The 23151-nt window shown below is 41.5% G+C and overlaps 1 protein-coding gene across 2 annotated transcripts in view; it reads left to right on the top strand.

Annotated features, from left to right (window-relative positions):
- CCDC186 (coiled-coil domain containing 186) overlaps positions 1-16973 on the top strand; it is a 34966-nt gene extending 17993 nt beyond the window's left edge. For both annotated transcript variants that reach the window (XM_056494457.1, XM_056494456.1), the window contains exons 4-16: positions 492-620; positions 1567-1779; positions 2395-2514; positions 3070-3174; positions 3521-3619; positions 4384-4470; positions 5216-5358; positions 7773-8028; positions 8564-8753; positions 9800-9880; positions 10916-11126; positions 12169-12388; positions 13085-16973. In XM_056494457.1, the coding sequence (XP_056350432.1) occupies positions 492-620; positions 1567-1779; positions 2395-2514; positions 3070-3174; positions 3521-3619; positions 4384-4470; positions 5216-5358; positions 7773-8028; positions 8564-8753; positions 9800-9880; positions 10916-11126; positions 12169-12388; positions 13085-13168 (1938 nt within the window). In that variant the 3' untranslated portion in view covers positions 13169-16973. The remainder of the gene's footprint in view (positions 1-491; positions 621-1566; positions 1780-2394; positions 2515-3069; positions 3175-3520; positions 3620-4383; positions 4471-5215; positions 5359-7772; positions 8029-8563; positions 8754-9799; positions 9881-10915; positions 11127-12168; positions 12389-13084) is intronic.
- Positions 16974-23151: the final 6178 nt, after the last annotated feature.

Raw genomic sequence — 23151 nt, 5'->3', positions numbered from 1 at the left:
CTGACTTGGTTCACTAGGTGGCTAAAAAAAGTGCCAGCACAATGACTGAACTCATCTTTATTTGCTGAGTGATTTTTCAATGAATTAATTTCCAGTCCAGTTCAATATGGATGTGTGGCTGCTTTGCTGGTATGGTGAAGAGTATGGCACAAGGATAGGAACAAGAGGGTGGAAGGTGAAGCAACCTCAGCTGGCAGCCAGCTCTGCTCTGGCAGCTCAGCATTGCTGTCAGTCTGTTATTTTGTTATTTGCATTGTGTTTTACTTGAATTGAAGCATCTTCACTCTCACTGAAGATGAGAATTGACATCTTTCATGCTTTTACTACTCAAGCAAAGCTAGATGTTGATATGGGTGGTTGCAGATTGACAAGTGTAAAATGCAGGTAAATAGCTGTTGAAGCATCTAATTTTGTGTGAAATATGCCTGCCTGTATAAAACATGATCAAAGAGTTATTCTCCCTGTAATTATATCATGATCTTGTATTTTAGCTGGAAGCAAGAATAGAAGAGCTTAATAAAGAAGTGAAAGCTAGCAAAGACAGACTTGCAACTCAAGATGCAGCAGCCAAAAATACTATTCAGCAGTTGCATAAAGAGATGGCCTTTCGAATGGAACAGGTAATATGGAAAAACTTAAACTATTGAACATCTACATTACTGAACAAACTTGGTTATTGTAGGAAACATATATGATTGCTATGTAAGACAAAGTTTTCCAAAACTGGAACTCCTAGTGTGCAGTTATATATGCATTTTTGATAATTGTCAGCAGTGAATTTCCAAATAGCTGTTAATGCTTCAGTGTGCCTGATAACTCTTTTAAAAAATACGTCTTTTTATATATATTGAATTCAGCCCTCAAGGAAATCTCATTTTCTTTACCTGTATGCTGAACTTGATTCAAAAGGAGCTAAAAGCTGGCAGTTGCTTTTTTCAGTCAGGCTGCCAGAAAATTAATATTTTTCTCAATTCCAGCATAAAGCTCTTATTTTTTCTTTATGCATTATGTATTTATGTATTCCTGAAATCTGGGATTTCTTTTTTTCCTTTTTAATATCATATTATGCCAAGTATTTTCTCTGTTGCATGTATTCTAAAGCTTAGTGTCTGATTTAACTTTTTTTTTTTTTTTTTTCTAGTATGAAGCAGACCTTGTTAGTGCTGGGGTGGGGGGAACCTGTAAAAATAAGCCACTGAAAGGGAGCCAGCTGAAAGATAAGCCACTGGATAATGATTGTGCAGTTGGCATGTGGATGAAGGAAGACAGAAAGACTGAGTATTTGCAAAATTATTTTGTTCCTCAACTTTATACTTCTTTCATTCTAAACTAGAAATTACTAATGTATTGATAACTCGTTTGAGATGTTCAGCTGTGAAGATGCAGCTGCTTAGATACATATTTACTGTTAGGAGTAATTTCAGTGCTTAAGTGGATTGAATGTTAATCTTTGTCAAACTGGAACTTTTGAGTCTTGCCTTGTTGTGCTGCTCTACTGCAATACTGAAAGCATCCAGTTAATTATGGAATACAAGGTTTGGTTCATTGTGTTTTTTATTTTTCAAGGCAAACAAGAAATGTGAGGAGGCTCGCCACGAGAAGGAGACGATGGTGATGAAATACGTGCGGGGGGAGAAGGAGTCCCTCGACCTCCGAAAGGAAAAGGAGGTCCTTGAGAGGAGACTCAGAGATGCAAACAAAGAAATAGAAAAGCTTACAAATAAAATCAAACAACTTTCTCAGGAAAAAGGAAGATTGCACCAGCTCTATGAAGCTAAGGTACTCCAAGTACTGCTGTGTGACTTGATTTTGAAGTAATTTCTAGCTTCACATTTATCTTAAAGGCTGCAGTGGCATTAAATTACTGCAGTCTTTTAAAAGTTGTTTTTCTGTGTTTTCACTCTGCATTTTCTCTTTTGTACTACTAAAAATTGATAATAGAATTTTTCATCCAAAGCAATACAATTTTTCATCCAAAATTCTGCCACTTGTTTTTAGAAAGCAGTAAGAGATTATTATTAAACAATCCCAAGTATTTTTATATTGTTCTTCACAGCTATATTTTACAATTCTATGTCATGTGGAGGATCCAAAAATTAATAAATTACTAGAAACTACTCTTCTGAAACAAAAATCACCTCTGTGTCTTTTCACAGATGTGTAACATTAACACACACTAACAGTAATGCAACCTTACCTTGCTACTCAAACCACAATACTAGTGTTTTTTTTTCCACTGGATTAAGGCATTATTTGACATTCTGAAATATAGGCATGTTTTTGAAAAACCCAGACATTAAGAAAAAAAACAATAACTTGATAACTGCACAGGAGTTCTGTTGTAGAAACAATGAATCATTTCATTCTATAAAAAAATCTATGAAATTTTCTCAGGATGGTGAAGCCACTCGACTCAACAGAGAAATAGAAAAATTGAAAGAAGAAATCAATTCTCATGTTATCAAAGTAAAATGGGCTCAGAACAAATTGAAAACAGAAATGGATTCACACAAGGTAGGCGAAGTGGTGCTGATATCATTACATGAAAATATAGTCAGAGTAATGCAGTTACTGTATTTACTTTTTATGCACTGTTTCTAATGTGTTTCTTCTGTTTAATTTGAATACCTGCAGCAAAAGTCAGAGTAGTGCTCTCAAATAGTGATTCTGAAATGGAAATGCTGAAAGGATATGAAGGGAGGATGTACTGGGGGATTCTCCTTAATTTGATCATCAAATTTTAATTTGTTGTTAAGCTTGTTTTTGGAGAGGTTGTTTGTTTGAAATAACTGTTACCTTAGTTTTTAAGTGATAGATTTAAATCTGCTATCTGAAAATGTGCATGGCACATAAACAAGAAATCCTTTTGTTGTGCCTTCAGTCTTGGGTCAAATGGAACTACATAAATTAACAGTTGAATGGAGGGAATCAGCAAAATAGTTGGATTTTTTGTTTTGTTACTTCTTTTCAGACTGAAAGGGAAATTTTATTATGAGAAATGTGTTTCTCAGATGAAGTTAAGTAGCTTTTACTAGGTTTAACCCATTCTTTTAATTACTGTTTTTGTAGGAAACCAAAGAACGCCTCAAAGATGCAATGACAAAATTAACTGAAGCAAAAGAAGAAGGAGATCAGATAAGGAAAAACTGTCAAGAAATGATAAAATCCTATCAAGTAGGCACATTTTCTGAAGAGGTCAAATTATTGTTTAGTGCCTGAGTCTTCTTTTTAATTTCTTTCCAGCTTAAGCTGTAGTAGGGAAGAATTATCCTGTGCAAGCTCCAAAGCTGAGATGAATAGTGTCTGGTTTTTTACTTTACTGGAAAGTTGTTAAATAAAAGGGAAAATGTTTATCTTGATTGGCATGCAGCATTGGGGGTCTTTCTTAGTTTAGCATGGTCAGGATTATCAGAGATACTCTTACAGGGAAGACTCAGTGATGTGAAAAGCTGTCTACACACTCTTAGAATAGAAAGGGAAACATAAAACTCTAAAACTCACATTTCTTCCATCCCTTTAGGAGTCAGAAGAAATGAAATCAAATGAATTGGATGCAAAATTCCGAGTAACTAAAGGAGAGCTAGAGAAACAAATTCAGGAGAAGCCTGATCACCTGGAGGTAAATATGTGGTGTGTGGAGTCCACTTTGTGGTTAAGAATTCCATGAGATCATAAAATTGAGAATCTTATTTTAAGCTGCATATAGTTATGCCACATTCTTTAGGTTTTGTCTTTTTTTGTGGTCTAATACTGAATCCCAGGTGTCTGCCCTCTGGCATTGCTGTTTTGGAGGATGTCTTCAGGTGCTACCTTGGATTCACTTTCTAAAAACAAAGTTAGGGGGAAAATATGATATCATGAAGGTGAAATAACTTCTCCTTCAATTATAAATGGGAATGTTGCTGTAATTAAAAGCACAAATTCTATTGAGTCAGGCCTCTCTCTGACCTGTAGTTTGCCAAGGTATATGGGAATGAGAGACAAGGACCAGCCTCTGTGCTTTGTAGAGATTTGCTAGCCCTAAAGTGAAATTCTCTAAGGATGATATATCTGCTCACAGCTTATCTGTGCACATGCCATCTTCAGAGGTGACCAAGTGCCAGAGTGCTCAGAGCTTTCCTGGGGCCTCTTGTGCCATAGATTTGCATACCTAAATCCAGAGTGTGCAGTCTCCCTTTTTTTCTCAGTTCTCCTGAGAATAAAGAAGTTTTGAGGTTTTGCTTTCCTTTTAAAAGAAGTAAGCCAAACCTTAGGGGTACCTGTTCTGCCTCAAGCCCTCTCAACTATGATGACCTGTGTTGGCCTAGATTTTTTTTCTTTTTTTTTTTTTGAGATACCACTGTACATTTAGTTTTCTCAATGAACTTTTTGCCCTCTAAAAAGGTACATCATGCAAAAATAAAAGAACTGGAAGACTTGAAGAGAACATTTAAGGAAGGCATGGATGAGCTTCGAACACTGAGAACAAAGGTAAGGTGTGCTGAGTTGGATTGGAGTGGGGCTGAAAGCACAGTGCTGGGTTTTTGGAACAAGAATACATTCCATTCCTTAATTGTATATTTACTTCTTCAGGAATAAACAGTGTAATTAGAGATTAGCTGGCCTGAGACTAGAAAGGATACCTAGTTGACTCTGGTTAGCCTTTTTTAGAGAGTATAAGCTGATATGTAACACAACAGTGTTTTGCTCCATGGTGTGTGCCTCATTTGGCTGAAAAGTTGAGAAACATTTTAATTTTGCTATTCTGCAAATACTTCACATCTTCCAAATTTAGTATAGATAAAATACTTGTAAAGCTTCTCCTACCTGTGAAATGAGTTTTCACCTCTGGGTAAGGAGGTTGTGCTGTCCATAACTTGTGGGCAGTCTATAGAATAGCATGTCAGTCCCTCACTGTGGAAAAAGGGAGGAAGACATAGTAAAGGGTTGCCGTGGTAACTGGGGAAACATCATATCTGTGGACCCTGATCCATTAGGCTGTAAGTTTGAGCCTTTGGGCAAAACTAATATTAAGCACACTTGTTGGTTTTTTTTTTTTTTTTTTAATTTGTTTTTCTGACTATTTGATCTGAAATACTTTGGGACATTGTTCTAAATTACTTGGAACCACCAAAAAATTAACATGTAAGCTTTGTACAATAGTCTAGACATATGAAAAGTATAATTTAGTTCTGAAACTAAATGGTTTCTGGTTTTATTTTTTTTTTCCATTTAGGTAAAGTGTCTAGAGGATGAGCGCTTAAGAACAGAAGATGAGTTATCCAAGTATAAAGAAATAATAAATAGACAGAAAAGTGAAATTCAGAATTTGCTGGACAGAGTCAAAACTGTAGATCAGCTGCAGGATCAACATCAGAGGTACAACTGTGCACCTTGAGTAATGATTTAAAAGATTATCTGAGCTGTGGAAGGGTTTGTTTTATTCAAGTTATTTATACTTTAAAGGTATTTTGATTTGAAGAATGCCTGTCTTGATTTAAATCAGTGTTCTTAATACTGAAGATAACCTTGGTCACCTCTTACAGAACAAGGGGATTGAGATTGATAAACCTAATTTAGTGTCTCTCATTATTAGAATAAGTGCCTGATTTCCAGCATACTCTACAGGAAATTGTCTTCTAGGTGTCTGCTCAGTGCTTGTTTTATTGAAAGATGGAGGGGAGCAATTAAACTGAAAAGATAAGTTGCTTTAAAATTGTGATGGATGAATGGAAGTATTTAATGAAAAGAATTTTACTTATTTGATACTATATTCAGACCGAATGGAGCACTTGTCTTTCTAATGGACTGGAATTCATTCTGCTGTGTCAAAGTTTGCTCATTTAAGAATGTGAGGAAAATAATTTCAGGGAAGGGCTGGGCTCCTGCCTGATTCAGGAGTGTCTGAGCATGGTCCCATGTCTGTGTGGTACATATGGACTGGGATATACAAATTCTGGCCACTCTGCTGGGTCTAGAGGTGTTGCATAAATAGACCCAGATAAATGTCACATAGGCAGAACCACTCATGTATCTGTCCCTCTTGTGCTGGTAAACAATCCTTATTTATCATTGAAAAATATTTCTTTAATTCTTCCTTAGGCCTTCCTCAGGGTTTAGTAAATCAACCACTTCCCATTTGCTGTGTGCTGGTCACCTGTATTGTCATGGTGTCCTCAGCCTTTCCAGGGAAAGTGCTCTGTGCTAAAAACTACTGGAGCCCACACTTGGATCAGTAACAGCTATTTTTCCCTTGGAATCTTGCCAAATGAATTAAAGTGACTGTGATCAAAGTGTGACACTACAAATGTGTTTCCACTTATCTTTTCCTCTCAGTAATTGAGACATGCTTAAATATGTCTCTTATCCCTATTCAATTTGATTTTTTTTTTTCAGTATCCTTCCCATGCAACATTTATTATCCCTACATCAAATTTCATATTGTCTTTTCTTTCAGTTTCAAGGCAGACATCCTGAAATGTATAAAGGCTGTATGTGAATGTTCAGCTATCTTTGTTCACTGATGGAATATGAGTTTAGGTTGAATGTTGGGGAGAACTTCATGGCTGAGCTGGATACTGATCACCTCCAGTGTTCCCTGGTCTACTTCATTTATAAATTTTTAAAGATAAGCTAGACATCTCTTTTAGAATGGTCTAAACCTTTAATTTTGTCTGATCCAACCCTGACTGCTAGGCAGAGACTTCTCCTATCATAATAAAATAACATATTTGAAAATGTAAAACACAAGCATACCCTTCTGGCACAGGTTTTTAAATGGGAGCTACAGGTGAGATACAGTGCAGCACAAATGACTGGGTCTCTGCTCTTGAGAAACAAATTTGAGAAACAAATCAGTACAGGATTGTTGATTTAAAGTGAATTGATCCTCCTCAAAATTACACTGTCTTAGGAAATTAAATGAGATGTGTGTTCTTGCTTTGTGTAATTTTAATTTTATTTTTAAATTTGGATGTACACACTCCCTGTGAGAAAGGTGAGGTTTTTTCTGCTGATGTTAGAAATTAAAGTTTTAGAAAAGGTGTATGAAATTGAAGAATTAATGAACTAATATTGCAAGAGCAAATAAGAGGGGGGTTTTTTGTCTGTAATGTTTTTAACAGCTATTAAATTTTGGAATAATGTCAAACACTTTCAGTAGAATGTTGATGATAACTGAAGAAGCAGCATTTTTCACTCAGATGGATTGGATGTGATAGATCAAAAGTCTCCTAATGGGAGTCTTTCAGCAGAAACAAAACCTGTTTTGTAGAGGGGAAGGACTTGTTTTTGGGGGGAGGATTAGTGGAGTAAGACAAGCTTTTGATTCAGAGCTGCAGGTCTTGGATAAGGATGTGTCAGGAATCATCATACTGCTGTCCTAGAGAAATCCAAACTGGAGTATTTCCCTGCTTCTTAAAGAAGGCCTCTTACAGATTGGCCACCTTGGTTGGGTTTGCAAACCTTCCTCTTAGCTACCAGGTCTGGTTTTGAGGGTTTGTTTGTCCCCTGACCTGAAGGTCATATGGAGAAGTTGAATATGGTGAGATGGTCTTCCTTGAAGGGCTAATGCCTGTCCTGTGTGGATGCAGAAATCTGTCATTTCAGTGCTGCAGTGTGTCATGAAACAAAGTGAAAACTCCCTTGACATTTGAAATGATGACTAACAGATACCCCAGGGTCATTAATTTTCTCCCTGCCTTATTTGGACTTGATCTGAGTGCTTTTATTGCAATAAAGCTTCATATCTTTAAGCTCAGGTTATCCCTAATGAGATACAATTGTTTTGACAGAGATGAACAGGAAATCAATACTTTAAAGGAAGAAATAGATGGTTTCAATTCTCTGGCTGCTGATCTTCAGAAGGACATTGAAGGTAGTCGGAAAAGAGAATCTGAGCTATTGATATTCACTGAGAAATTAACCAGTAAGAATGCACAGCTTCAGTCTGAAAACAATTCCTTACAGAGCCAGTTGGATAAGCTTTCTTACAGTGAAAGAGAGCTGCAGAATCAGCTGGAGTGTGTTCAACAGACTAAAGATGATCTGGTGAGTACAGTGGGCAGCTTGTTTTTGCTCTAGTAAGATGTCTGATGCAGATAAAGATGTAGCACATGAATACCACCTTGTATCTTCACTTACCTGATTGCAATTCCTTTTTGAGTTTGCCTTTAGTAGCAGTGGGATATGAACACCTCATATTCCCAAGCTGTGTTGTTCTTTCTGGTTTTTTGGGAGCAGAGAGTTGTTCTCTGTGCAGCTGTAATTGAAACAGTCAAAATGTTCTAATTTGCTTGTGAAATTTATTACTGTAAACTGTTCCTCAGGTCCTGTTTGTACTTGAGATAAATGTCATTTTTAATAAACTTAGTGTGTCATCGAAGGTAATGTGACTTTTTACTATATCATGTAGAAGTTTTGGAGGTAGTTGAGGAATCTTATTATCCATGTGAAGTGCTAGTGTTCAGCCTAAATAATAAATGTAAAGTGTGAACGACACCCAGGTGCAAAGTGCAGTTAGGGATGTTGAGCATGCACTATGGAATTTTTTTGTGTATGAGTGAAAATAAACTCCCAATTTCAGGCCACCAAGTTACAGAAGGAGGAAGATCAGCGAAAGTCAGAGGTTGAGACCCTGCAGGCTCAGCTGGCCTCAGAGCAGGAAGAGGTGGCAGCACTGAAGACCCGTGTGGATGAGCTGAGGGATGACCTGGCTACCCAGAAACGCAAGCACGCAGCAAACCTGAAAGACCTCACAAAACAACTTCAGCTAGGTGGAGATTATTTTCACTTATCAATCAGCCCCATTTATGACCCCTTCAGTTTCTGGTAGAGAATCAGATCCTGTCTGTGTGTGCTCACTGCTTGAGTGTCACCCTTCAAGCTCTCCCTGTCCCTGAAGACAAAGAGAGTGAGCAAGTTAGACTGTGGAAACTGCAGTTACAGGCCTTTGTGTTAATTTTTTTAAATGTAACTTTTGAAGTGGGCTTAGACATAAAATGAAATACATATTTCAAAAGAGCTTAGTCTTTATTGTGGTGTATGTGACTACTGAAATGCCACCATAGGTACATATGGATCCTGGTCCGTGTAGGAGTATATTTGAGAGCTGCCAGAAATTTCCTAGTTGCTGACTGTATCAGGAATTGCTGGTGACAGTTATTTTTTTAGTACATTAAACAGAACACTTCAGTTTTTAAAGCTGGATATGGAGAGACTGATGACTAATTGTGTCTACAAATAGAAGTCATCAAATATCCACCAGTGCATGTGCTCTGAATGCAAATAGATTTGAAGATAATCAAGTGTGTTTGAAAGAAGAGATCCTATTGGCACTGTGCAAGATGAGTTCCATGTCCCTTTTTGTGCATATAGGAACAGCTGTGTACTTTCCCTCTTGATCCCTACTGAGTAGTGCTTCTGGCACAAGTACTGCTGTAGTGATGCAGGTATGAGATGCTGGAAGAGAGTTGCCAGCATCAGTAGCAATTTACATGGCAGACCTAATCCAAAGTAAAACAAATTGAAGTCTTACTGGTCCCAGTTAATCCTATGTATGACATTACCCCTTCAGCTGGCAACTACAGCAGTGTGTAGGGATCATGGTGAGTGTTGGATGCAGGTGTTTCATGGCTGGGGCCAGAGAGGGATAAGAAGCTGTTTGGATTTTATTTTTGGCTGCTACCATTGTCTTTCAGTTGTCACATCCTGTTAAATTAGTGCAGGTCAGAGATGATTAGAGGTTCTGAATGTTGGGTAACACTGTAATTTTTAGTTCTTACTCTGCTATTGGTAATCATCATTTTGTTAATACTTTTAGCACGGAGGAAATTGGATCAGGTGGAAAATGGTAATTATGACAAAGAAGTCAGCAGCATGGGGAGCCGTTCCAGTTCATCAGGTAATGGAGCACATAGCAGGGCTGCCAAACAGCCCTTCAGTCTTAACAAGGCTTAACAGTGTGCTTGCTCTTTATGTGGTTTGTGCATATGCAGTGTGTGGGCAGCCTCCCATTAAAACTGACAAAATGGCCTCTAAGCACCAAAATGCACTTGACTGACTGCAGTTGTAGGTGCTTATTATGAGATTAAAGTGTAATGTTTATGATGTTTATATATTTTGGTTCTTTTTCAATACCTGCCTTTTTTATTTAGTTGCTTTTATGTTTGGAGGAAGCTCAGGAGGACTCCCTTTTATAGAGGACCCTTTTACATGCTGCCAGAGGCAAAATAAAAATGAGCACTGGCTTCAAACATTGTTTAATTGCCCTATTGACAGTGGCAACTGTGTAAATGAGAAATCAATTAGCATCATTAGAGACATCAGTGGGTTTATGTAATATTCATTGCTTTCTATCCAGTTAGAGCTAAAGGAGTAATCTTTAGCTCTGAAAACAGCATGTTTTCTTCCTCAATATCTTTGGATTTTAAGTTGGGTTAGTTCTCTCCAGATGTCCTGTAATCTCACTGTGTGAGAGAGACAAATGCTTAGAAAGAGCAGCAGAAAGAAAAGAAAATACTGCAAGCTCTAAGTAATGAGTGCTGCAGAGTGTTTATATGTAGGGCTTTTGTGAGGCTGTACAGTTTTCATAGTATTGTAATTTTAGTTTACTCCAAAACACACATTTAAAATCAGCTCAGTCTTGTGCAAAGTAAATGAACATGAAGTGTTTAAGTGGGAATAAGCATTCCTGAAGGGAGCACACTTCCACCAAAGGCAGTGCACCCACAGGGAGGGGACTGCACTGCCCAGCATGCTGCATTTAAACACTGTAAGGATCCTTTAGAGAAAACCCCACTGACATAAAGTGAAACTGGCATCCTGGGGAAAGCATCCCCAGTTCCTGACAGGTAGTGAGTGCATGCACTGCTCTGCTGGGGCACTTCAGCTGATGCAGGATCCAAAGGAGGTTTTACAAGAGCTGCTGTGTTGGCAGGGTCCCTGAACGCGCGGAGCAGCACCGAGGATCGGTCACCTGAGAACTCTGGCTCTGCAGTGGCTGTGGACAGCTTCCCTGAGGTGGACAAGGCTGTCTTGGTTGAAAGAATACTGAGGCTTCAGAAGGCACATGCTCGAAAAAATGAGAAGATGGAGTTTATGGAGGATCACATTAAACAGCTGGTGGAGGAGATCAGGAAAAAGACAAAGTATGTTCTGTGTTCTGTTCAGTGTTGAGCTGATGCACTAGACAAGTATTCTGGATTTTATGCAAGAAAAGTAATTATCTAAATGAAAATTATTAAAACAGTAAAAATATTTCAGTGACAGGAGATTTTGAAGATGGGATTACTTTGGGGTTTTTTCCCTTATCTTTTCCCAGCAGTTATAGTAATTCCCAAGTTTTTGGCAATTAGTACTATTACTGAATTTTTTTCAGGAGGAATAAACTGGCACAAGTGGGTTTTTGGTAGCAGAATGGTCAGCAGGTGGCTGATTTGAGGCTGCTGCCACTGACTAACAGAAGAGTCCATTCTCCTCATGTGCTTCAAAGGGTGCTGATTGTGTTTGTTTTGGAAGGAGAATCTGCATTATTCCAGATGGTCCTCTGGTATACATATCAAACAAATGATGTATCTGAGCCAAAGGTGGTCAGTGGTTAATGTGTGAGACAAGATTCCACTTAAATGAAAATCTCATCTTAGAAGATAATGTCTGTAACTTCAGTTAGGAGGGTAAGAAATGCTGGTATAAAGCTGCTTCTGGAAGGTGCAGTTGCCTGTTAAGAACATCCCTTGCTTAGTGAGTCCATACTTTTATGCCCAGCTGGTACCATTTCACAGAACATGGTCACAGCTTGGGAAGACTCTCGAGTCACTTCTCTTGAGAAGTGACTTTGTAATTTTTTTCTTATATGTAGAAAGCTTAAGATTCCATGTCTGGAGTACTTCAGCAAAGAAAAGTAGACTTTTTAAATTACCTTTCCTGTCCCAGTAGCTTTTCAGAATACTTTCAAGTAAGTAAACCCTGAACATTGTAGTCTCTTGGCTTACCAGCATTTCCTATATCTCTATTGATATCCCAGGTTTTCCTCTGACATAGAAATTGCATGAGTAAATTTTTGCTGCTTTTTTGGTAATACATTACTGCTTGAAAATAAAATTACTCCTGTCAGGAATCTGAACTTACTTCAGCATCTGACTCCTCCCTGTTTTGTAATACTATGATGTTTGTTTGTTTTTTATCCTCCAGAATTATTCAGAGTTATATTTTGCGGGAAGAAGCTGGAACACTGTCATCAGAGGCCTCTGACTTCAACAAAGTACACTTGAGCAGGCGTGGTGGGATTATGGCATCTCTGTACACATCTCACCCTGCAGACAGTGGGCTCACATTGGAACTGTCCTTAGAGATAAACAGGAAGCTTCAGGCTGTGTTAGAAGATACATTACTGAAGAATATTACATTGAAAGTGAGTAGCTGTGCCAGTTGTTCTGCACATTCTTGTGGTTCTCAGATGCTGCCTTCACTGCATGATGTTCAGGGCTTTTCAGAGGCCAGCTCATTGTGGTTTGGTGCCACTGACTGCACTGGGGTTAACCAGAGAGGTGACATGATGCCATGTACCTCCAGTTTAGCACCCTCAGAGTATGCTGTGCTAATGGGCTGCTGCTTGAAATGAGTTCTGGAGTGCCTGTGCCTTCAGCAGGGTGGGGTCTGTCCCTGCTCTCCCCTGGGCATGTGGAGCCAGGAGTGTGGGCTCTGCCTGCCTGGCCCTCTGACCTCCTGGGGCAGCACATCTGCTGCCAGGGAGAGGTGGCAGGCTGGAAATGGTGTGCAGGCTGCCAGCTGGGCTGCAGGGCTCTACACAAGCTGGAGATCCCTTCCTGTAATCATCATTCCCCTTGAATGCTAGGGGAACTAGCATTCTACCTTCTGGACATCCTCTAGAATACTGGTAACTGCGAAAAAAGACTTGCCGAGAGCTTTAAGTTCTTTATTGAAATGAGTTTGCTTTTTTCTGACTCTAATCATTTGCATTTGTTCTGGATACTTGAAAGTACCAACTTGCTGACATAAACAGTAATTTTGACTTATTAGTGTGTTTTGTGCTGATGGACTCATTTCACTGTATAACTTACCTTATTTTTTTTCCCCCCCCACAAAGGAAAACCTGCAAACTTTAGGAACAGAAATAGAACGGCTTATTAAACACAAGCATGAACTGGAACAGAGAATAAAGCAGACATAACTAGAACTTCTGGGGACTAACCAATGTGAAGATGCAGAAAAGGCAGGTGCAACAGACCACTGTGTTTTCCATTCTGCCTGCCAGCACAAGCATCTGGTTTTTTGCAAAAGCAGCCTTTGGCCACACAGGCTCACTCGTGTGAGAAATCAACAGGGTTTGGCACCCGTGTGGTTCTGTCTACCCAGGGCCAGCCTGAGGCACTGCTGAAATTCACTGCACACTACATTTATCTGAGACTTCTCTTTGAAATACAGATGCTTTCCAGTGCAGACTGTTTGGAGTGATTTGCCATGAGATTCTAATTTCTGCACTGTGTAATTAATCAGTCTCTTAATGATGGAGCTTGAAAAAAAATAAAGCCAATTATGTCTTAGTTGCTATTTGAACATATCCAGTGTTACTGAGCTTTAAGGGCTTTCAGACTTTTATTTCCTTTTTTGCATATTATTTCTAATCTTTGGGTTGACTAAGCATTTTTGACATATGCATGGAATAATGCTTTGTTACAAAATTTTGAGTTTTGAGTGGTGGCCATGATAGTGCATATTTTCTGCTTTAGGTTAACATTCAACTGGTCAATTTCTTTATTCCAGAGGAGTGAAACAACAGTGAAACTAAGGAATTGGAAAGTGTTCTGATTCAGTTCTTGAGTTCATGTAGCTGAAACCAATGTCAGATCAGCAAATCTTGTAAACCCTTGCTCCTTATACATGTGGATCAAAAGAAGTCTGATATCAGATAATTGGTTAATGAAGTTCTCTGGGCTTCTGCATAACTAACAGCATTTAAGGAGTTTAAGCAGCCCATTGTAAATCTATGTAAGTACATGTAAGCATGGTGATTGCATCTGCTTTCAAAGACAAATGGAAGCTAATGAAATTTTCTCATTAGCTGTGTCTAGACCAACTAGTGACAATAATGGTAAGAAATAAGAAATAGATCTAATGTTTAATCTATTGTTGGACTGTGAAAGTGGCACAGAAGTCTGTGCAACTCCTTGATTTTACTGTTGTGAAGAATTAGTTGGTCAAAAATAAGTGAAAATTTACTTAGTCCTTCAGTGGCTGAGAGGATGATGGAGGAAGAGTATCAAGATTTCGGTTAGTCACAACATCATGTTCACATTTTAATTCCAGGATAAGTAATACACAGGATCTGAAATATCTTTATTCCAGCAGTAAATGAGTAGTTTCTATATCTATCACCTTTTGACCAAAATCAATTGATCAGATCACCGTGTAAATACATACTTCAGGATTTTATTAAATACTTGAACTTCCTATTGCCATGAAAAAAAAAGTCAATGTGTATTTACAATAGCAGTGCTTTAGCTACTTTAATCAAAAAGGGGGGTGTGGGGAGGATCTGTCTTACTATAGGTACTGTTTGTACACAAAATGAGGGAGCTGAATTTGGCAGCACAAAGGAGGATAATTGATCAGACATCTGGGTGATGTAGGGGTGTGAACTCCATTTTCAGATGCCACTGAGTTGCCTGAACTTTGTAATAAAACAAATTGAGCAAATGAACCTAATTGGGTTTGAATAGTTTGGTTCAAGACAGTGAATCCTTGTTAGTTTAAAGGTAGGCATCTCTGAAAGTCCTTGTGGGATCAAGACTTGGTTTGTGGTCCAGAGAGCTTCAAGAGTCTGGGATGGCAGGTCCCTCCAGTGTCAAAGGATTAAAGTATTCCTTTGGAAAGGTAAAATTGGGAGCAAATTGCTTAAAACCTGAGCAAGCATTTTACAGAAACTGGGTGGGTTTTTATACATCTATTTTTCTAATTCCTGAGAGCAATGGTTATCTGAAATGTTAGGACATTTGGGCCAGTCCAGTCATGGGAGTTCTTCTGCTTCACTGTTGTTTAAGTGATGTGAAGAGGAAAATACCTGGCTCTGCTGAAACAGATTTGTCACAGCTTCCAGGAAGCAAGCAGACAGTTGTTCATGACTGAGCTTGGATCTTCTGCTGAGAGAAAGTACTTTAGAACAATTTGCATGCTAAAACATAGCTTAGCTCTTGTATGTTTGTGTTTTCATGCTTTAATGTACCAGATCTCTGGGTGTTTTCAGGCATTCAGCTGAATGACTCCAGTATTTTAGATACCATGTTAATATTGTAATCTTTTAATGTATGTTCTCCAGGTGTACAGTGTGAATGAAGGAGGGGTGTGGTGCAGATGGAATCAGTGCAATGGCTTTGTGGAAATTCTGATTTCTTTTTGGCATGATTGTTTCTCCTTTTAAGTTGAGAAACCTAGTTAGCTGTCCTCCTGCCCTGCTGAAAATGCTGCTTGCTCTTTGTAGCACTAATAACTTCTCAGAGTTTTTTTTCCCCTTGGTTATGGAGACACACGAAGCAGCCAAAAGACCACGTTGTTTATTGTGCACAGTGTTTTCATGGACCAAAGCTGTCATCCACAGGTGTTATTTTAAACATATGTTAGAGATGGAGAAGTCATTCTGGCCTGCATATTGGCAGGTGACTCTCCAGTCAGCCTGGGGTGTGATGAGTACCTGATGGGGTCAGCCAGCAACTTGGCATAAGGATGTTCCTCCTTTTTGAGAGGCAGTGATGTGTCAGCCATGAGATGTTGCTGGTCCTGTTTCCATGGGGTGGCTTGTCAGGAGTGTGATGCTGTTGGTGCAGTACCAAGAACACTTTCTATGGAAAGGTGTTTCTGTGGGGTGGCTCACACAGGTGAGCACCAGCCTAGTGCACGGTGGGTGTGAGGCTTGTGTAGCCATCTCATTCCACCCTATCCTTGTTTTGGAAATTGGATTATGAACCTGAGACTGAAAGCTGTCCTCAGATAAACTGAATTTTAGAGAGAAACTGGTAAATTCATAAACTAATCATGAAAGCAGCCTGGAGCATGTAGCTACATGCCTGTCACTGAAATTCAGTGTCCATTAGACTTGTAATTGCCACAGGCTGCTTTTGAAAATTCCAAGCTTGTGGCTGGTTGTGTCTTACAAGCTTAAACATCTGTTTCTTATGTACTCAGGGTGCTCTTTTAATTCAAACATCGCACAAACAGATGTTGTTAGAGACCCTACAAGAAAGCTGCCTATGCTTTTCCACCCTCTGTAAAATCCAGCACTGTCACTGTCAGAAGCCAGACCCTCTGACCTGAAGAATACCATTTTATGCTGTAGAAATCACTGGCTTGCTGCCATACAGACTTGTGCAATATTTTTTAATTATAGTGTCCAGAAAACTGGAGATGGATTTCTTCCTTGAATGTTTTCTCATTATCTTCACTTGTTGCTGGCAACACCTGTAGTATCTCTCTTAAAATATTTTTAATTGCAATGTTTTGGTTCATAACTAAAAAAGAAAAATTTAAAAATGGTATGTCTGGCTTCCAGTGCATCAAGTGTAAAGCTGAGTGTCCTCATGCTGCAGTGACCTGGATCTTGGGAGGGGTTCAGAGAGCAAGGCCTGTCCCAGGGGCCTTAACCCTTCCTGGGCCAGTCACTGTGACAGTGAACACCAGCAGCAGGTGGCACAAGGAATCAGGTGTACCCTGTCTCACCTGTCCAGGGACAGGTGGCTGTGCTGCAGAGGGAGCTGGCTGGTATTTAGAGCTTTTCCAAGATGGATGGGTGTTTCCTTCCCATTTTCGTGTTCTAACTGAAACTGTTGATTCTTCCAATCTATGTGTGTAAGTCCTATACACAGAATGTCTGTTGATTTAATTTTGTAGATACCTGTTTCTGTATAAAGTTCTCAAAGGTATTGCTGTACCTTATGTATATACTGTACTTTGAAATAATAAACATACAAATGTATGAAAGCCTGGTTTGGGTCTGATCTGTCCCACTATTTGCTGCTGTCTGGCTCCAGTGGTGCTGGCAGCTCTCAGAGTGCTGGGTGCTCATCCCTGGGGAGTGGGAGCTCCTGGTGCCTGTAACAAACACTCTGGGCTAGAAGCAGCTGGGCTGTTGTTGCCACCACCAAAACCCTTGTTGTTGCCCTCGAGTGGGTCTGGCTGCAGGCAGGCAGTGCAGCAGGGTTCTGCCCCTCCCTTGCTTGCCTGTTGCAGCCAGTAAACAGGAGATGGCAGTGCCTGTTCTCCAGTACTGCCAGTGGCAGGGAGAGCCCAGCCAGGGAAAACACCTCTCCTGCTGCATCCATCCCTTGGGAATGGTGGTGGGCAGGCAATAGCTGTGCTGCAGTTAAGGACTGCAGTCCCTCTAAGTGCCCTCAGTGCTTTTCCCTTCCATAATGTGAATTTTGGGAATCCCACGATCCCAGCAGCAAGGATTGGTTCCTTGGCTGCAGCTCCACATTTGCTCCTCTTGATTTATTTATTCTCTTGTAGAGATCTAACAGAGTTTGTTTTTTAGCTATGATAGTATTTTTTAAATAAAAATAGTAAGTGATCGTGGCTGGTTGCTGGCAGTGCTTATATAAAAACCTGGGAATGGGATTGATATGGGTTGTCCTGCCCTTGCAGGGAGCCAGAAAAAGGGGAAAAAATACCGTGAACATGATAATTTATAGAGTTTATTCTAGTGTCTCCCAGAATACCTTAAATGAGAGAAGGGGGTGTCCTATCTTTTGCTGAAATTTAATGGCAAACAACCTTAAGCTTCCCAGGACCAGGCCAAGGGCTCCCAGTGATTTTTCTGATTACAGTTACCTGCATGATCCTATGCTGAAATTGTTTCACAGCTCACAGTTTTTCTTCTAGCATTTTCCACTGTAGCAGGTACAGTTGCTGGTGACAGATGTGACCAAAGATTGAGGTTTCCTTATGCTTCCTCAGTATTTAACACTACTTCTTGGAAACAACAGCCTGAAGCTGAGCTTCCTCAAATACTAATTTTGGCTTTGGTGCTATTTGCAAGTGGCCACTTGGCAAACAACTTCCCAGCCCTGGTTTTGGGTCTGTGTCTGACCAGCTGAGCTCTGTGCAGAGGATTCTCATGTTAAGTGCTCAGTGCTGCAGTAAGCCGGGCTGGTACTGCAGCCACTGTGTGATAAATACCTAACCAAATGCTAGCAGTTCTCTGGCTGATTGTGCATGAGGAAATCATCACTGCTATTTCTCTCTCTCTGCTTTATTTTAGGGCATTTTTAATAGCGAGCTCTGTTGGAGGTTTTGTCGTTGCGGTTGTTTTTAGGCTATTTTGCATCAAACCACAGTGGGTCTGTGCCAGATTTTGTGAGATTTTTGCATGCATAAATGTAACTGTTGCAGTAGCAGAGTGCTGCTGAACAAGTTGTTCTCATCTAAGGTGTATAAATATGCTTTTAGATGTGTTTGCTGCTGTTCTGCTCCAGTGGTTGCCCTGTTGTCAGGAAATCCTCTGGCCCTTGGGTTTCACTGGGCTCTTGACCATCTGCAGCTGCCCTCTGATCCTGGTAGGGCTGCTCAAGTACCTCCTCAAGTGAAGCACCTTGCTCACTAACAGGCTGAGTACTATGAATGTCTGAGAGCTTCTTAAGAATTCTTGTTTCTATTTTAAAATAATGCCTTGTATATGGAATAAGGAAAATGCATGCATGCAGCAGATGAAAGCACAAAGTCTGTGAGCTCTGCCCAATGGGCACAGGTGTTGGACACAAGGTGGGTGAGCACAGCCTAGCAGGCACTGCTGCTTGCCCTGGGGTGGTTGGTGTGTCCTTAAACACTGCCCTGGGCTATCCAACCTGCAGTTCTTTGGGAGCTGCTGCTGCCTTTGGGGATGGATTGAAGCGGGGTGCAAATGCAAGGCAGTTTATTCAAGCTGTGATCTGCAGCCAGACAAGGGTTTTGAGGCTGCACTGTGAAAGGAAGTGGTTAAAAATACTCTGAAAATGATAGATCTTGAATTATTTTAACTCTACTCAGTGCCTGGCACAGGGGGGAGTAAGAAGGTGAGAATTACTTATATCAACACTGTGGGTAAAAGCAGCATATGCCTGAAAAAACAGACCTTCTGCTGGTCAGCCTAGACCTGTGTTATGGTCCTGCAAACTCTCTGAAAACTTTTCAAGTCAAAGAGGTTAAAAAATCAGACTTGAGCTCAGAGCTCTGGCCTGTTCATGGTGTAAGTGGCTTGTACTAATCAAGTGCCCTGGCTTCACCTTAGTAATTAGATTATCAGAGCAATATTGATTAGATGGACTCTTGAAAATATTTAAGGGCTTCACCCCTCTGGAGAAGGGATCTTCATCCATGAGGTAAAATGAGAAATCAGAATGAGCTGCTGTCAGCTTCTCATGGGCTTAACATGTGGAGTGGCACAGGCTGCTGACAGCCAAGCCTGTGCTGCCCTTTCCCTGGGCCCTTCCCCTTGCCATGTGTCTGCTCTGGCCCAGGGGTGGCTGCCACAGGGACCAGCACTGTCCCACAGTGAGATCATTGCCTGTCCACCTGCTCCAAAGCTGTCCAAGCAGCTCCTGCTGCACGGCAGGTGATGGCTGAGCCCTTTGAGGCAGACAGGGGTATTTGTTTCCCTGGCAGGGCTGCTGTGTGCCCTGCAGGTTGTCTGAGGTGGTTGCTGCACAGCCAGAATGCCCCGAGCAAGGCAGGACAGCTGGCAGTGAAACCCATCTGCAGCTCCAGGTAAAACCTCCCCCAGAATCCACAGCCCCTTGTTTTGCTTGGCTTTAATCAGACATTTCTGGGATCTAGAAGGATCCAGCTAGTGCCAAGCAGGTGTTTTCCATCAGCAAGGACTGGCAGAGCAAAGCCTCTGCTTCATAAACCAACCTGCTGAAGACAGAGCCTTCAATCCAGGTACCTGTGACCTTGGACACTGCTTGGGGGCCCTTGTGGGCTTTCTTGGGCTGTCCAACCCCAGCACCAAATACAACAAGAAGGTCTCCTGCCAGCAGGGAAGGACTACTATACAGGCACTTCAGAAATACAGGCACACCTCCAAACCAGGACCTGACCAAACACAGGTTGGACTGAGTCACCTCTGCTCCTCAGGCAGGTGAAGCCCTTGGATAGGGGACATGGCAGATTTGGCAGTGGGCCTGTAGCACGAGGCTCACAGATTGCTTCTTTTTGTTTACCTGAATTTTGTCAAAACTATTTCCCTCTCTCAGAATTTCCTTGCAGTCTTCCAAGGCTGCTTGTTGATGCTGAAAGATCAGTCAACTATTTCAAAGTGATTTGACCTTGCTTGGGCTGGTCAGACCTCGAGGGTAGCTCTCACCTTGTAATGCCAGAGCCACTGTGGCGTGTCTCTCATTAAAGACAAGGTTCAGGCAGTGCCAGGGCACAGTGGCAGGTGAGCTCCCTCCCATCACACTGAAGAGGGGGTGATTTAGCTTCCCTTGGCTTTGGTGGCAGCTGAAACAATAGAAATGTCCCAAAGGCCAGGACTTGCAATCCAAGGGATTCTCTAGAGAGCAATAAATGGAGGTACTTACGTTTCATTAATTGTGTATCAGAGCAAACACTGGAAAAACACCAACCAACCAAAGCAGTGAGTTTACCACTGACTGCTGGGGGGAGACCTCTGCCAAGAAAGCAGCCTTGGATCAGAGAGCAAGGAAGTGAATCCTTCCAGAGGATGATTCAGAGCAGCTCACGGGCTCCTGTGCTGATGCCCTGTGCTGGGTGAGGCAGGAGGAGTAGCTCCTCCAGGAGTCTGGCCACCAACTTCTGTGTGGATGCCTGGGGACCAGGGAGGAGCCTTCCTCAGACACAGCTGCCAGGGAGGTCAGCTGGGTTCCAGTCCCTCACAGAAGCACAGGATCATTTGACTGGAAAGGGCCTTAAGCCATCTCTTTCCAAGCCCACTGCCATGGGGACACCTTGCACTAGACCAGGCTGCTCCAAGCCCCATCCAGCCTGGCCTTGAACACTTCCATGGATGGAGCATCCACAGCCTCTCTGTACAACTTCTGCCAGTGCCTCACCAACCTCACAGTAAAGAATTTCCTCCTAATATCTAACAAAACCTGTCCTCTTTCAGTTTGAAGCTATTCCCCCTTGTTCTATCCCTACAAACACTGATAAGAAGTCCTTCTCTATCTCTCCTGTTGCCCTGTTGGGTACTGGAAAGTGCTTCAAGTTCTCCCTGGAGCCTTCTGTTCTCCAGGCTGAGCAATCCCAGCTTTCTCCACCTGTTTTCATAGCAGGGGTGCTCCAGCCCTCTGAGTATCATTCTTGTCCTCCTCTGAACTTTCACCAACAAGTCCTTGTCCTTCTGCTGGTCCCCAGATGTGGATGCAGCATTCCAGGTGGGGTCTCAGCAGAGTGGAGCAGAGGGGGAGAATCTGGCCTGCTGATCCCACTCCTTGAGATGCAGCCCAGACCAGGATTGGCTTCTGTGCTGCCAGCACACACTGCCAGCTCATGCTGGGCTTCTCATCCACCAGCACCCCCACGTCCTTCTCCCCAGGGATGCTGCTTGTCCCCAAAAAAGGCCTGAAATCAGCATACAGGGGAGATGAAGGAAACTGGCTAGCTGGTTAAAGACTGAGGGATGGGGAGAAAGATAAATAATTTTTTAGTAAGGCCATCCTGGCACAAGAGCAAACCCTAGCTGCTTTTGGAGTGTCATGGCTTTCCTTCTCCACAGAATGAGCTCAGAGTGCTGTGTGCCCAGATCTGGAGTGCAGCTGACAGCATGATCTTAACTTCTCTTTGTTCAACCCTGGGGCATCCAAACATGCACTTCTGAGTGGCTGTATGTGAAAGAGAAACAGGAAAGTCTCTCTTTGGAAATGTGGCACAGAAATGTCTTGCACAATTGTATTTACTTTGGAGCTTCCTTCTGAGAAGCATCTGCCTGTTCTGGTCTGTGTGTCAGCTCACAGCCCCATCAATTTTCTCTTTCCCTCTTTCCTCTCCATGCTTCTGGGAGTTCACTGCCTGTGTGGGAGCCAGGGACCCCAGCCCTTGCCAGACCTCACTCAGCTTCATGATTCCTGAGCTTGTTTCCTCCAAGGAGCAGGACACAGCAGTGCAGGGACCATCCCTGGGCAGAGAGCACAGAAGTGGAAGTGCATGGGCAGGGGGAGAGGAAAGGAAGATGCAGATTCTAACTTTTGATGGGTTTAGAGAAGAAAGAGGTTGTTTTGGATGGAGCTGATTGCTTTGTTTTTCTTTTATAGACAGCACAGGCAAGAAATATAATTGGTAATATATAAGAAACCACAACTCTCAACTGGCAGAACATACATGTATGGTTTGACTGTCAGGTCATACAAGGAAAGGCAAATTGTGTTATAACAGTACTGGGAATAAAAACCATGAGAATTTGCATGAATCCATCAAGAGCCCTGCACTGCTGTTTTAGGATACCTGTGTTGCTAGAGATACCTTGAAACCAGAACTATCAGGAATAAGGAATGGTTTTGATAAACAGCCCAGGGAAAAATATAGTCCCAAACTCATTCTGTTGGGATGTGCATCCAGAAAAGGACAAGCAAAATACAACCACTCAAAAGTACCTAGATATCCTTCCAGGTTCCTCTGAAAACCCTTTGCACAGTGCTGACAAAGGTCTGAAAAGGAATGATGCCAAGCATATGCATCATGATGGGTAACATTGCATCATCGTTTCCTGATGATCCTATTTTCCTGTCCTTATCCCTTTGTTGTCCCATGTGAAGGTTAGAGCAGAAGCACCTGATGATGGGTTTGGCTTTTGCTTGTGCAGAACAAATTCTTTCTGATCCTTGCAGGCATCTTCCAGGCACTGCTGGCATTATGAAAACTTTAAAGATTTCATGTTATACAGTAACAGCTTTAATCCAAGTACTGACACATGGAAATGAAAGGAGCAGAGGGTGTGTTGGCCACTGGAATGGGCAAGGGAGGAATTGCAGAGCCAGCCCTTTGCAGTTTGGTTTCACAGGGGCGAGCACAAGGTGCGCAGGAGGGGAAGCGGCGTGTGCAGCTATCGAGTGTCCCTGTCTGCAGAGATGCCCTGACTGCAAGGCCAAGAAAATCAAACCTGCAGCCAAGAAAAACACCATTAAAATGATGCAATGACATAAGCTGAGTGCTGCTCGTGGAATCCAAATT

This window comes from Oenanthe melanoleuca, chromosome 6 (genome assembly GCF_029582105.1).
Source record: "Oenanthe melanoleuca isolate GR-GAL-2019-014 chromosome 6, OMel1.0, whole genome shotgun sequence".
NCBI classification, from domain to species: domain Eukaryota; kingdom Metazoa; phylum Chordata; class Aves; order Passeriformes; family Muscicapidae; genus Oenanthe; species Oenanthe melanoleuca.
This window is presented reverse-complemented; position numbering and strand designations above follow the sequence as displayed.